The 14,672-nt window shown below is 32.9% G+C and overlaps 1 protein-coding gene across 1 annotated transcript; it reads right to left on the bottom strand.

The window, feature by feature from the left end:
* LOC114420432 (protein MAIN-LIKE 2-like) lies at positions 1-5,920 on the bottom strand. Its single transcript, XM_028386328.1, has 6 exons — positions 5,849-5,920; positions 5,544-5,672; positions 5,047-5,424; positions 4,804-4,896; positions 246-842; positions 1-156 (listed from the first exon to the last, which is right to left on the bottom strand). Exons 1-6 carry the CDS (start codon positions 5,918-5,920, stop codon positions 1-3), a joined length of 1,425 nt encoding a protein of 474 aa, XP_028242129.1.
* Positions 5,921-14,672: the final 8,752 nt, after the last annotated feature.

Below are 14,672 nucleotides of genomic sequence, written 5' to 3'. Positions count from 1 at the left end.
CTATTGATGATCCGTGCGGCGCCTACGTTGAGACCTCACATCTTCTGTGACACCCCTGGCAATCCTGAGGCATTTTTGGATGACCTCTTCATGAGTGGATGTGCTTGGCGCATTTAGATGTTGCTCCAACGCCTCCGCGATCGCATGACAAGCCTCCTGTTAAATAGAAAACAAACGAATTATACAAATTAGTATTAAAATAATTGAAGTAAATGACATACATCTAATCAAATAGTAACACTTACCACTGCATGTTTGGGCTCGTCCGCATCAGGATCCGCATGTGTCGATGTCGGTGCTGCCTCATGAGGGATATGACTGGGATGCGTCGCATATGCATCTTGAGGAGGATCCGTCTGTGGCACAGTCATGAATGGATGCAATATGACAAAGAACCAGTCTATGTAGTCAGGCGCACACTGACCTGACACAATACATAGATCACCTGCTGTTGCCAGATAGTCTGAGTAGTGCGTCCAAGTATCATTCACGTCATCATATGACACCCATGAATGGACAGGGTGTGCAGGAATGCACTGGACGTAGCCGAACTGGCGCATAACCTTTTCCGGTCTGTATCTGACAACAACAGGCCCCCAATGGAGCTGTCCCGAGAAACACGAAATCAGATGAAAGTCCTGGATAGGTCGGTGCTCTGCATATGGCATCCAGCAGACATCTAGGATCCTTAGACAATCCAGGCACTGCCTGTACGTCACTGTAGATACCTTCTTCACAGTCTTCTTCGTCACAATCCACCGACACACACGTGGTGACACCTCGTCATAGTCCGGATCAGCATTGCACTCTGAAACTGACAAAAAGTGCTCGTATATCCAACACTACAGAGTTTACACAAAAATCATACATGTTAATTAAATATACACTCATTAAAACATTGTTGTAAATAAATTATGAAATACATGTTAATTACCTATAACAAGGTGATGTAACCAGCAAGCTATCGACTGGTGCTGAGTGTGGGATCCCTAAATAATGACTGGTTTAATAATAATAAATTAAATAGCAGAAACCATGGGAATTTTTTTTTCTTTTTCTTTTCTCTCTCTCTTTTTTTTTTTTTGCATTGTTATTCATTTCACGAAAATTAAATTCAGAAGAAAAATTATCACTATAGAGTCCTGAATGGCCAGTTCGCAACTCTATTCGGAGTCATTTCTTTCTGATCACTCATAACCTCTAAACTATTTTGCTCTTTCAAAAATATGCCAGCCATCATTCAAGGTCGTCACATGAAAATAATAAAATGCGGTCGGTAAACTCTTTTCAAATAAAGTTTGTTAACATTTCCTTTTCAAATAACAAGATTAAACATAATTATATTTATCATCTAAAACTATCCAAAATATGGGAGTTTGCAAAATAACATAGTGACATCCAGAGCAAAGGTAACAACTGTGGTGGCTTCAGCCACATTATATACAATCATCAAAATTTCTATACAATAGGTCTACCCACCCAAAAATCAAAAGAGTAAACCTAGCAGTCTGAACTAGATACACCCACCCACAAAAAGTATGTACGCCTAGTCTAAGGAGCCGTTTGCTACGATGAGGAGTCGTCGCTATTCGCTGTCCCTCCAGGGCCGCTCTCCTCTTTAGAGTCTGCCTCAGATGCTGACATAACATCCTCTGGAGAATCAACATTAGGGAGTGGGTCCTCATCATCCTCTGGGAAGTCAAGGGCATCCACAGCAGGTTCAGGAGGTAACTCCTCTGGGTCCTCTTCAAGATATTCTTCAGAGGATGACACCTCTATCACTTGAACGGGCTCAACTAATCGATATGGAGTAGGTGTAGGTAGTATCCACTCCACAGGCTATTGAAGTGTGTGTGCGGGTTGCTTCAGATGAACTAGTGAAGTAACAGTGAGTCGAATTGTGCCCCGGAATCGGCACTTCTCATTGCCTTCGAGGGTCTCCCAAACACCCTCTAGGCCCTCCATCACCACGCGATCATGGATCAACTGCGCTGCCATCGCGATCTACAAGAGATAAAAGAAAGAGGGTAGACTTTTTCACAAGAAATCTAACTACATAGGTAACAATACAATGCGTCCCCTAACGGCTACACATAGTCAAAATGTCTTGTTCAAGGGATTTCCTCTCTGGTAATCGATTACCAAAGTATGTAATCGATTACCAGTGCCCAAAAATGAATTACACAGCCTTTGCACATTGGAAATTAAAAATTACACTGTGTAATCGATTACACATAAATGGTAATCGATTATCAGTGCCCTATCACCCTGTGTAAACGATTACACCAAACTGGTAATTGATTACCAGTGCCCTATCACGCTGTGTAATCGATTACACACCATTGGTAATCGATTACCAGAGGCCATTTAACATCCTGTCTCCATTTTTAACCCCTGTAATCGATTACCCACGAATGGTAATCGATTACCAGAGGCTAATTTACAGATACCACCCAAGATACATAGCTGGCCAGCCGCCACACAAGCCTCCTTGCTTCGTGGACTTTGTTCTTTTATTGGTTGACTGCCAGGAACTCGCCTACTTAGGTACGTCGCAGGTTCTCACTGACTGACTATGCCCGGGTTGGGTCGGGATTAGTCAAGCTTGGTTTTGGGCAATAACACCCCACCTGATGTCCCCAATGTCTCCTGACCCCCGCGACATATCTCCAGGTACCACTTTGTGGTCAACAAACAAAAGTAGGAAGACTGACTCTTCAACGCTTTCTCACATCAAGCTTATTGGATTATGGGGCACCCGTCATATGTGGTACTAGGTGGCAATCGGGCGATGACGCAAATCAACTCTCCCACTTCCACAAGTCAAACATAAACACACCATCCCCAGTTGCCCACCTTTAAATTGAGCTCACGCACTCCTACGTAGCCCTTATCCTCGTTCCTCTCAGCATCGGGTCCCCATCAACCCCTCCAAGCTTCCACAATATCCAAACAATTCGATTTCATTTGTCAAGAAACTACCCTAAACCAAGAAAACAGAGTGGAGGCAGAAAACTCTGCACAAAACTCATTCAAATTCCATAGTTTTCCCTACTCACATACCCCAATAACATTATCTTCGTTCTGATTTGTTAACCATTGGATCGTCTTGAAAATTTTACTAAAGGTTCCTAGTACATAAATCTACATGTTGACCGTTGGGATCTGCTAGAAAATGCATGGAACACGAGATGTACTACCCTTCCCATGACTAGCAATGCACAACCATTTTTCTGCACATTTGGGTAAAAATCTACTGCACAATCTAACAGCATTTTTCTGCATAATATGGCAGATTTCGAAATCCAACTTGCCCACATCCAATTTTACTCAAATTGGATCCTACAAGTCCTAAATCATGTATAAATCATATTTAAACCAAAAATAAACTTCAGACCAAGGCAAATCAAAATATAGGTATCCAAAACCCACCAATTTAGTGAATTCTCAAGGTTTGAAAGGTGAAAAATGAGAATTGGGTAATTTTGGGGTAAACTCTCATCTCAATCAAGTCTATAACATTGATTTAGACTTGCTCAAACTGGTTCTAAGGTGAAAACTCCACCTATTCAAAATTTGACCTCTCAACACCCAATTTACCCTAAAAATGGCTCTTTTCTTTCACATTTGTCACTCATTTTTCTCATTTGCTCTGCCCAAGCTTTCCTACAAGTCCTAATTGACATTCTAAACTAGAATCAACTCACTTTAGACTCCAATTTCCACTAACCCCAAATCTGGCTTTTCTAACCCTCAAAATCTCACATTTTTCCACCTACAACACTACCATTCTCACATTTAACCCTAAGTTAACTCTCCCCATCATCTCTACCAGTTTTCTATCAACATTTCAAGCATACATATATCACAAAGCATCATTATAAAACCCTAAGTCAGCATGGGTAATTTTTCTCACATCAAACATATCAAGTTTAGCATGATTTCAACAAATTCCTTCACAAATAACTACCCTAACGCAATAACCTAGAAGAACTACCCATTATAGCTCCCAAAAACCCAACACCCACGAATTTCAAGTGAGAAGAAGTCCACCCTTACCTGAAATTTGAAGCTTCACGAAGTAGAGGTATGCTCCAAGACTCCGAAAATGGCTTCTCCTTGCAATTTGGGGTATAAATGAGGAGGAATTTTGGAGCTTCAATGGTGGAGAAGAAGAAAGAAGAAAAGCAACGTGGAAGGGAGGAAAAGCTTATGAAATTTTTGAAGAAGGAGAGAGAAGATTTGACTTTTTGTACAAAAGGGTATTTCTTTTATAAAGCAATGCCACATGTCCCATTTTAAGTGGAGCAAAAGGGCCCACCTTTTTCCTTTGATTTGACTTCATACTCAGTCACAAAGGAGAGAAAAATTTGACCTTTTGGATGCTGAAATCCTGCCTTGGTTTGCGTGCCACCTCTCTGGTTCTAGTTCCTCGCGTTTCTCTGCACCCGTCGGGGCCCGTTTTTGAAAGTAGGCAATATATATATATATATATATATATATATATATATATATATATATATATATATATATATATATATATCAAAACGCTTAGAATGAGACCCTGAGCGTGGTTCAGAGGTTGGTTTTGTTAAATTTTAAGTTGCAAGCAAAACGATAATTTTTTTTTACTAATTAATTGCGAATTACTCTATAACCGTTCAGTTATGGGTTACTCTTTGTTAATTAGTCTAACTCGCGTATCTTTCCCCTAATGTACATACTTCTACCAAGAATATATATATATATAATTATTTAGATGTAACACTTACAAAATTCCGTGTAGAAATTCTAGGATGTCACACTGAGACTGGCATCATTAAGTTGATCGTACATATGGATGAGACCAACAGCTCCCCATGCATACCGCCCAACAAGATTAAGGTCATGCAGAGCCTGTAAGTGTGAGACATGAACATGGGTTGCACTCTTATTAGCAAAAAGAGTGCAACCCAAAAGATGTAGAAGATAAGCGTGAGCGATAACTGCCCAGTGTTGCGTCTGACATCTGCGCTGGTATACGTCTCGCAGCCACTACAGGCGTACATATGGTCCACCACATTGGCCTGTCTCGGTCATGGCCACCTCTGTTGAGACCATCAGTAACTCAACCAACAGCACCACCGTCTCATCGATGCACAGAGGCTGGAAGTCATGGAATGCGCCAACGATAGGCAAATGGAGAAGATACGCGACGTCGTCCAGCGTGATCAACACCTCCCCCACAAAAAGATGGAAACTAGAAGTCTCCCGGTCCCACCTCTCCACAAAGGAGGATATAAGTCCCTGATTGCTGGTGTCTATCGAACACGCGATCAAAGGACTTAATCCTGTCCCAACAACCATGTCCTCAATTGCAGGAACAGGCCTGCCCAAGTTATGCACCTTCCTCCCATGAGAGCATAACTTCAACTCAGAACGTTCCTAAATTGAAGTATAAAGGAACACACAATTTGTTCAAATAATGTCAATCAGTAACCAAAAATTCAAAAAAAATAAAAGTTAACTAACTTTAATCTTATAAACACCTATCCAGACCATACGCTGCCCGCAACATGGTCAGCATACTCTGTAAGCACTGATGGGTCCCTGGGTCCACCAGGAAATCCCACAGGCTCGTCCCCGTCAGTCTCTGCATCGGTATCTTGTGCGTCAATCTCTGCACCGGTGTCCTATGCGGCAGCATCTACCATGGGCTCATCCCCAGCTACAACAGCCTCTGCCTCTGGTACCGCAGGTGAGTCTGCAGGTACCACAGACACATCATCATCAAGAATGACTGGTACCCGTCGCCTGCGTGCCAGTGCGGTCGGCCTTTGGCACTGGGGAGCATCATCAATATCATCACCATCCCCTCCTCTCCCCAACCTCTGGCACCAACCTTACCTAATGCATGGCCTAATCCTCTAGTCTTAACCATGATCTGCAAATTTAGAAATTTTGAAATTTTATTTATGTGTAGATTTTTATCTATTTTTAACATATTTTTATTGGATTGCACTTGTATTACATTTGTTATGCTAAGATGCTTTCATGCTATATCATGTTTTTTAAAAGTTAATTGTCTAATACAATGTTGATCAAAGTTGCTCTCTTTTATAGCTAGTTCCAATATTTGGTTTAGTTTCTATCCACTTTGATCAAAATTGTCTAATACAATGTTGATCAAAGTTCTAAGACCATTGAAGCAAACATTCAATATTTGATTTAGTTTCTATACACCTTTGACAGTTGGTTTTTGTATCAATATCTTAAATAGTTGCAAATTATAGAAAACATTATTGATTGACTTTCGTTATAGGATATTCTCTTATCAACTTAGAGTTGTATGCTTTATTTGGTTTCTAGGGAGTAATATATCACATGTGTTGAAAAATCATTTCCTATAAACTCCATAATATCAATCTCAATATTTGGTTTAGTTTCTATACACCTTTGAATATGTAAGTTCAAACAAGGGATGTAGGAATGCTCTAGAAAGTCATTAAAAGGGATTATATGGTTCAATTTTTTTAAGCATCCTTTTGGGATTCTAACGAGTCAATAAACTTGAACAAAACTTAATAGTTTGTGTTCAAGGTAAAGCTACAACTATTAGTTTGTGTTCTTATTTTCAATTGCATATTCACTACCATACAAGACATAAATAAAATAATAAACCACTGAAACCTTCAAAATATAAATTCACACCAAACAAAATATCTTAAACAAACCCATGTTTCCGCATCATACCTCATGCTTTAGTTAAACAAACCCATCTTAAACAAAATATAAATCTCATACATTAATACAAACCAAATTTTTTTGTTAAACATTATAATTTCAATTTTTAAAAATTAAAAAGTTCACGCGGATCAACTTGATCCGCATGTTTCGCACGTCGCAGAACTCAAACACGGATCATGTTTTTTACAGTTATGGATCATCTATACACAACGAAGAAGACAAAGCAATGGGAGCACGAAACCAACAACAATGGAAGCCTACCATCATCTAAGATGCAGATAATGCCCACAAACTACCAACTACACTAAACGAACAACAATGAAAGCACAAAAGCAAAAGGCACGAAACACTTACGTTGACGGAGAAGCACCAACAAAGAAGAAGAACGAAAGCACCACCACGACGCCATCAATAATGGTGAACAACAGCACCACCACTTCGCCAGAAGCAACAACACCCAGTGGTCGTAGAAGCAGCAAAGCGCAAGAGAAGACGAGAGGATCGCAGAAGAAGAAGACAAACTAAGCTCGCGGAACAAAAGAACAGGAATGCGGAAAAGAAGAGGAATAGGCGTTGGGTGCACAAATTTTTAAAAAAAACCACAGGGGTATTTTCATATTTTCACATAAACTGTTGGGTGCACCAACAATAATGCTGGGTGCACCTAGCAATAGCCTTTTCGAGTTTAAGCCCAAATTAGAATTTGGGTTAAATTAATTACTTGTTTGGTTTGATATCCAAACGCACTAAAAATAAAATAGGGTAAACTGGATTCTAACACATGCTTGTATTCGGACACCATCAACATGAGAATTTAGAATTGCATGTCATTTACCACTAAAACTTCTACAGATCTCTAAGAGGTTAGAGGTGACTATATATAGAGGTTTTCTCACGTCACTTTCTTGTAACGATTACAAGCACTTTAACTCTATAAATGAGAGCCTAATTAGATAGGCCAAGTATGTACAGTCTCACCATATTGTTACTTTGTTGAAACTCTCTCTCTCCAAGTTAAATGTTGAAATTATCCTTATCTTGAGCAGGGAGTGTCTTTATAGTTACCTTCCACTATTCTTTGTCACTCACATTTTCAAAGAGGAGCAAACTACTGCAAGAGTAAAAGGAAGAGATATATAGATTGAATTCAAATATGTTGATGAAGCAGTAAAAGAAACTCAGGGATTGAGTGAGTAAGGAGAGGTGGTTGGAAGAAAAGTGACAACAAAAGGATGCTCGTCCAAGTAGGTTGGATCACGCGTGTCTAGAAGGAAAAGTTAGTACTTAAGCTCTTACAACTTGTTTTAGAGTTTGGGAGCATGTGTAATACACTTGAACTTGACATTGGTGCTTATAAAGACGTCTGACCCAGTAGATAGCTCAACCAACTAAACAAATACTCAACCATCATAAATAAGGAAATGAGGAAAGTCTATCTTCACACTTGTAGATTATATGAAAAGAGTGATTTCATCTCTATCTTTGTGATCCTTACCACCCTTAATGATGACATGTATATCAAGTAACTAGGCCCATAGACATAGAGAACTCTATATCTATATATATACAACTTCAGGAATATTAGGTATAGCCTAATCAAATTTGTAACCCTAATTTTGATACATATCTCTTTCCTCCATGTCACTAATTTAAGCGTTGGAAGTGTCTTTGCATAGTACTCTCAATGCCATTCTAGGAGGAGACATATGCACAAAGAGCAATTGTTGGAGAAGGCTTTGCCTAGTCTAGAAGAAACATGCATTAACTTTTCATATTTATCTCGATAAATGTTCGAACAAATTTATTTGCTTAATTAAATAAACAAATTCAACTTAAGATTAGAACTGAGTATTTAAATGAATTAAGCCTAAGCTTTACAAGTTTCAAGCTTTACATTAACAACTTGTGTGTGTGAGAGAGGTGGTAACAAATGTAAATCGGTATGTAATTCATAGACTTCGTAAGGCGATTCACGATGACCCATATTGCATCATAACTACTAGGAGCCCTTGGCAAGCTAGTGACGAAATCCATTAATATGCTCTTTGATTTCCATTAAAGGTTGCATCTCCCCAGGTGGTCTTTGATGTTCAACTTTGGCTTTTTGGCAACCAAACATGCGGCCACATATTCTGTCATTGCTCTCTTCATCACCAAAACATTCATTTATTTTCCTTGTGAGTTTAATATTAACATTCTTAGTGTTTAGATTTTAAAATAACTAATTTTAATACAGTGACGCTAAAAAACTTCCACCATGTTTATATTAGTTATTTTAACATAACTAGAGAGACGCCTGTGCCGATGCACGGGCTCATACTAATATTTGAAATTTCATACATATAAATTATTACATGTATATACTTATATAATTTTGTTTATTTGGATAATAATAGTATTTAAGTATTGGCAGAAAACAAAATACATTAAATAAAATATGAATTTGAAACATAGGTCAAGATCTGTACCGTAGACTTGTTAATGATATTGTAAATGAAGCCGTTCGAATTAGTTTGACTGGCCATGGAGACTCAGAAGGAGACATACTAATTTTTGTTATAAACATTAACTTTTTTTTATCAATAGTGTTAAAATTCATAATGAAATGATGGAAAATTTAGTTTATTTGTATAATAATAATGTTTAAGTATTGGTAAAAAAATACATTAAATAAAATATGAATTTGAAACATGTGTCAAGGTCTGTACCGTAGACTTGTTAATGCTATTGCAAATGAAGTCGTTCCAATTAGTTTGAGTGACCATGGAGAATCAAAAGGAGACATATTCATTTTTGGTATAAACATTAACTAGTGTTAAAATTCATTATGAAATGACTGAAAATTTAGTTTATTTGGATAATAATAATTTTTAAGTATTGATAGAAAAAATACATTAATTAAAATATGAATTTGAAACATGTGTCAAGGTCTGTATCGTAGATTTGTTAATAGTCCAAGAAACATTTATTGAAGGGAAACTGAAACAAATTAAACGCAAAAGATAAAAAAATAATAAATGTTGATTGACATTGACAAAATTGATTTATTTTGATGATGATTAGCATTAAATTATATTTATTAATTATTTATTTATTTTTCGTTTGAAACATTAATCTTATTTTTTTAACTAACATAATTAAAATATCTAACTCTTCAATAAAAATTTGAAATATCTCCTCTTAGTTTGAGTCATCGTTCCTATTAATTTGAATGACCATAGAGAAACAGAAGAAGATATTTCATAAATATAAATTATTACTACATGTACACACTTATATAATTTTGTTTATTTGGATAATAATAATGTTTAAGTATTGACCAGAAAAAAAATACATTAAATAAAATATGAATTTGAAACTAATATTAAGCTACATGTAGGTAATAAAACATAATTTTAAGGTAATGTGTAAATATTATATATTGTTTGATATTGTTTGAAATAAAAGAAAGGATGTATAGTAAAAATATGTGAATCAAACGATTACGTGATTGAATAATATGTACCTCATTAAGTTATGAAACATCAAGAACACTAAGTCATGAAACATCAAGGGACAGGAAAAAGAAATGATAAAAATATAAGTCAATGAAATAAATTCAGAATTAATTAAAGCAAACCATAAATTGTTCACTTAAAATTAAAATGGAATTGAAAAATTGTTCGATACCCAAAGGTATTGAACTTACAACATTAATAAAAGTATGGGAAAAAGGCACATGAAAGAACCTTTGGGATGCACATAACTAAAATTAGACATTAGTAGTGTTAGCCCGTACCTTCAAATTGTTGGGTGTATTTCTTTCTTCTTTTTTTTTTTTTTATTGAAGAACCTTTGAAATGCATATAATTAAAATAAGATATTAGTAGTGTTAGCTCATGCCTTAAAATTGTTGACTGTATTTTTTTTGTTTTTTTTATTGAAGAATCTTTGGAATGAACATGACTAAAAATATATATTAGTAGTGTTAGCCCGTGCCTTAAAATTGTTGACTGTATTTTTACCCTCTTTTTGATTAGAAGACTTTTGGGATGCACATGACTAAAATCAGGTATTATTAGTGTTAGTCTGTGCCTTTAAATTGTTAAATGTATTTTTTTTTCTTTTTTTTTTTAATTGAATCTCCTCTACCATAAATTAAAGAAAGTAATACACACACAAAAATTACAGAGCATAAATCTTTCGTCCATGTTTAATCTACAATTAAAATTCATAGAACATAACAGATGGTAACCGAAATAAGACCACACAAAGAAAAGAATGGACATTTCACCTGGAAATACGTTTGGTTGGACAGTATGGGTTATTATAAGTTGTCTTATATTGTTTTTAATTACTAAAGATAAAACAAAATAAAAAAGGAATAAGTCAACATGCAAATTATGTTTATTTCGATATCCTAATAAAATTGTTAAGTAGTTCGGAATGAAATGAAAAATAATCAAAATAAAAATAAAATATGGTTATTAATTAAATGTTAATAAATTGAAAATGACTTTGGCAAAAATAAATACAAAATTGAAGCTGATTTGAATAAAATATTAAAATTGATAGTGTAATATTTAAAATTGATTGTTTAGTTCAAACTAATTAGGAATAAGTCAATGTCTAAATTATCATTATTTTGATATCCTAACAGAACATGCTTATTAAAATGGATCAAACTTTTATAAAGTGACAATGATTACGACAGAAATAAATACAAAAGTGAACATGGTTTTAATAATTGGTTAAAATTGATATGGTAATATTTAAAATTTATTGTTAAGAACCCACTAATATGAATATTTTAATATACTAACTGAATATTTAAAACTGATTGTTAAGGACCCATTAATGGAAAGGTTTAAATTATGATTATTTACATATCTAAACAAAATATGTTTAGTAGTTTGAAAATCATGATTATTTTCATATACTAACAAAAGATTTAAAATTGATTGTTAAGTACCTATTAATGGAAAGATATTTTAAATTTGCCTAACTTTTTGTTTAATTTTTAAATCCATAAAACATACTTTTAAATATAATCGATTGCTAAATTCCCACTAATTAGGAATAACTGAAAGCCAAAATTATTTTTTAAGATTAATAGTGTAATATTTAAGATTGATTGTTAAGTAAAATGATATTATGATTAAATTTTTATAAATTGACGATGATTAAGACAAAAATAAATACAAAAGGGAACCTGGTTTTAATAATACGTTAAAATTGATATGGTAATATTCTAAATTGATTGTTAAGAATCTATTAATTAGAAATAACTCAATGTCTAAATTATGATTATTTACCTATCCAAACATAATATGTTTAGTAATTTGAAAATCATAATTATTTTAATATACTAACAAAATGTTTAAAAATGATTGTTAAGTACCTATTAATGGAAAGATCTTTTAAATTTGTCTAACATTTTGTTTAATTTTTAAATTCACAAAACATACTTTTAAATATAATTGATTGTTAAGTTTCTACTAATTAGGAATAATATGTTAAGTTCCTACAAAAGTGAGTCTGATTTTAATAATATGTTAAAATTAATATGATAATATTTAAAATTAATTGTTAAGAACATATTAATTAGTAATAGCTCAATGTCTAAATTAATTTTCATAACTGGTCCAAGATTATGTGACCCGGATATACCAATTAAATGATAAAAGTATAAGAAAATATAAAAAATTAAAAATTAAAAACTAACATTCCAATGAAAGTTAGAAATTACTAAAAAAACTTGTTTACTCAATAACCAATTAAATGAGTTCTTCAGTTAATAAAAAAAACTAAAACCTACTTAAAATGTCTTGTCGAATATATCTTAAGTTGACTAAAAAATTAGTCAATACTTTTGAATTTGTTTCATTTAAAGTCAATACTTTGATTCAAGTATGAAACTTATTTTTGATAAAAAAAATTAACTACACTTAAAGATTTTTTTATTTTTTTAAAATATATAAATTATTTTACACTATTAGTGTGAGTTATTCTCCACGTAAAGATTTTTAATATTATAACTTATAAAAGAAATTACATGTAATTTTTCATTAAATATTTTAATGATGTCATATGCTATTAAACTGTTAAAGTGATTGTGATATCATCAATTCACTTGTTACTCCATATTAAAGACTAAAGTTATTAGCAAAAGGAAAAGTATAAGAGCCAAAGATGCTAAAAAAATTGTTTATGATATAAAAATGAAATTTGCAAAGCATAATTTTATAAAAAATTTAAACGTAAACAAATAGTAAGTAAATATTAAAAGCAATATACTGTCTATTAATTATACTAAAATTAAATCATATTAAAATTTTATAAACTCAAACTTATTGAAAAAATATTCAATATAATAGTTAGTAAATAAAAGTTAACACATAAAAGTTATTCAAAGCATAAATTTATCAATTATAACTATACACAATTACACACGTAGTATATTTTATAGAAAAACTTAATATGATATATTTAAATTGATAAAAAAATAATTCCAACTCATAAAAAATGATGAAATTTAATTTATATAATAATTAATAAGGGCTAAATTATGTATCAAAAGGGCCTTATCTCGTCATCTCCTTATCCCAAACCGAAGTATCCAATCTCCTTTTTATGCTTTAATTATTATTATTACTTTCAATAGGAAACTATCGACATGAATAAAACATTATGGGAAAAAATTGGCAATCAATTGCCAGAAAATAGCCTAAAATATGCTTAAGTAATTTTGGAGATAAGATTCGTTAATTAAATAAATACAAATCTTTTGAGGATGATTGGCGAGGATTCCAAGCTAAACCATCTCAATGACTGATAGGAGAAATGGATGAAAACATTTTATTCAAAACATAGAAAATGGAAGAAAACACCCAAAAGTAGAAATGATTAAAAATATTTCACTCAAAACATGGAAAATTGTAGAAAACACTTAAAACAATAACTAATTTTAAAAAATTATACTGATATGAGGTACACTGTTTTACCAAGCTAGATCTTACTCGTGTGTGGGTTTTTTTTTTCATTTTAATTATTTGTTTTATTTGAATAAATTAAATTTTAAGTTTAATTTTAATCTTTTATATTTTTAAATTATATTTATTATTTATTTATTTATTATTCGTTTGAAATATTAATCTTATGTTAACATTTAAATTTTAAAATGATTAATTTATTATAATGATGACTAAAAGCATCATGATAGAAAAGCATATTGGAAAGCCAAAGAAAAGTGCATTGGAAAACCAAGTCTTGGAAACAGAAAAATGCATTAGAAAGGCAAGTGTCTTGGGACCAAAAAAGCGCATTGAAAAGATAAACATCCTGGGAATAGAATACAAATAATTAAATTTTCTTGGAAACATTAATTCATTGGAAACGAAAGCAAAATAAACATAAAATTCAAAAAACGTAGCCATAACACTTAAAACAATAACCAATTCAAAAAAATTATACTGATATGAGGTGCACTGTTTTACCAAGCTAGACCTTACTCGTGTATGAGTTTTTTTTCATTTTAATTATTTGTTTTATTTGAATAAATTAAATTTGAAGTTTAATTTTAATCTTTATATTTTTAAATTATATCTATTATTTATTTATTTATTATTCGTTTGAAATATTAGTCTTATGTTAACATTTAAATTTTAAAATAATTAATTTATTATAATGATGACTAAAAACATCATGATAGAAAAGCATATTGGAAAGGCAAAGAAAAGTGCATTGGAAAGCCAAGTCTTGGGAACAGAAAAATGCATTGAAAAGGCAAACGTCTTGGGACCAAAAAAACGCATTGAAAAGACAAACGTCTTCGGAATAAAATACAAATAATTAATTTTTCTTGGAAACATTAATTCATTGGAAACGAAAGCAAAATAAACATAAAATTCAAAAAACGTAGCCATAATAAGATCGTAGAAGGCATAAAATAGTGCAAAATTGAAGGA

This window comes from Glycine soja, chromosome 7, assembly GCF_004193775.1.
Source record: "Glycine soja cultivar W05 chromosome 7, ASM419377v2, whole genome shotgun sequence".
In the NCBI taxonomy this organism is placed as follows: Eukaryota; Viridiplantae; Streptophyta; class Magnoliopsida; order Fabales; family Fabaceae; genus Glycine; species Glycine soja.
This window is presented reverse-complemented; position numbering and strand designations above follow the sequence as displayed.

Bases quoted from the DNA above. Each gene is read 5' to 3' on its own strand.
- LOC114420432 (XM_028386328.1), bottom strand. From the start codon at position 5,920: ATGGTTAAGACTAGAGGATTAGGCCATGCATTAGGTAAGGTTGGTGCC. The intron at 4,897-5,046 runs GTACGCCTGTAG...TCACACTTACAG, and splicing joins GCCAATGTGGTGGACCATAT to GCTCTGCATGACCTTAATCT. The intron at 157-245 runs GTAAGTGTTACT...TCTATTTAACAG, and splicing joins ACGAGCCCAAACATGCAGTG to GAGGCTTGTCATGCGATCGC.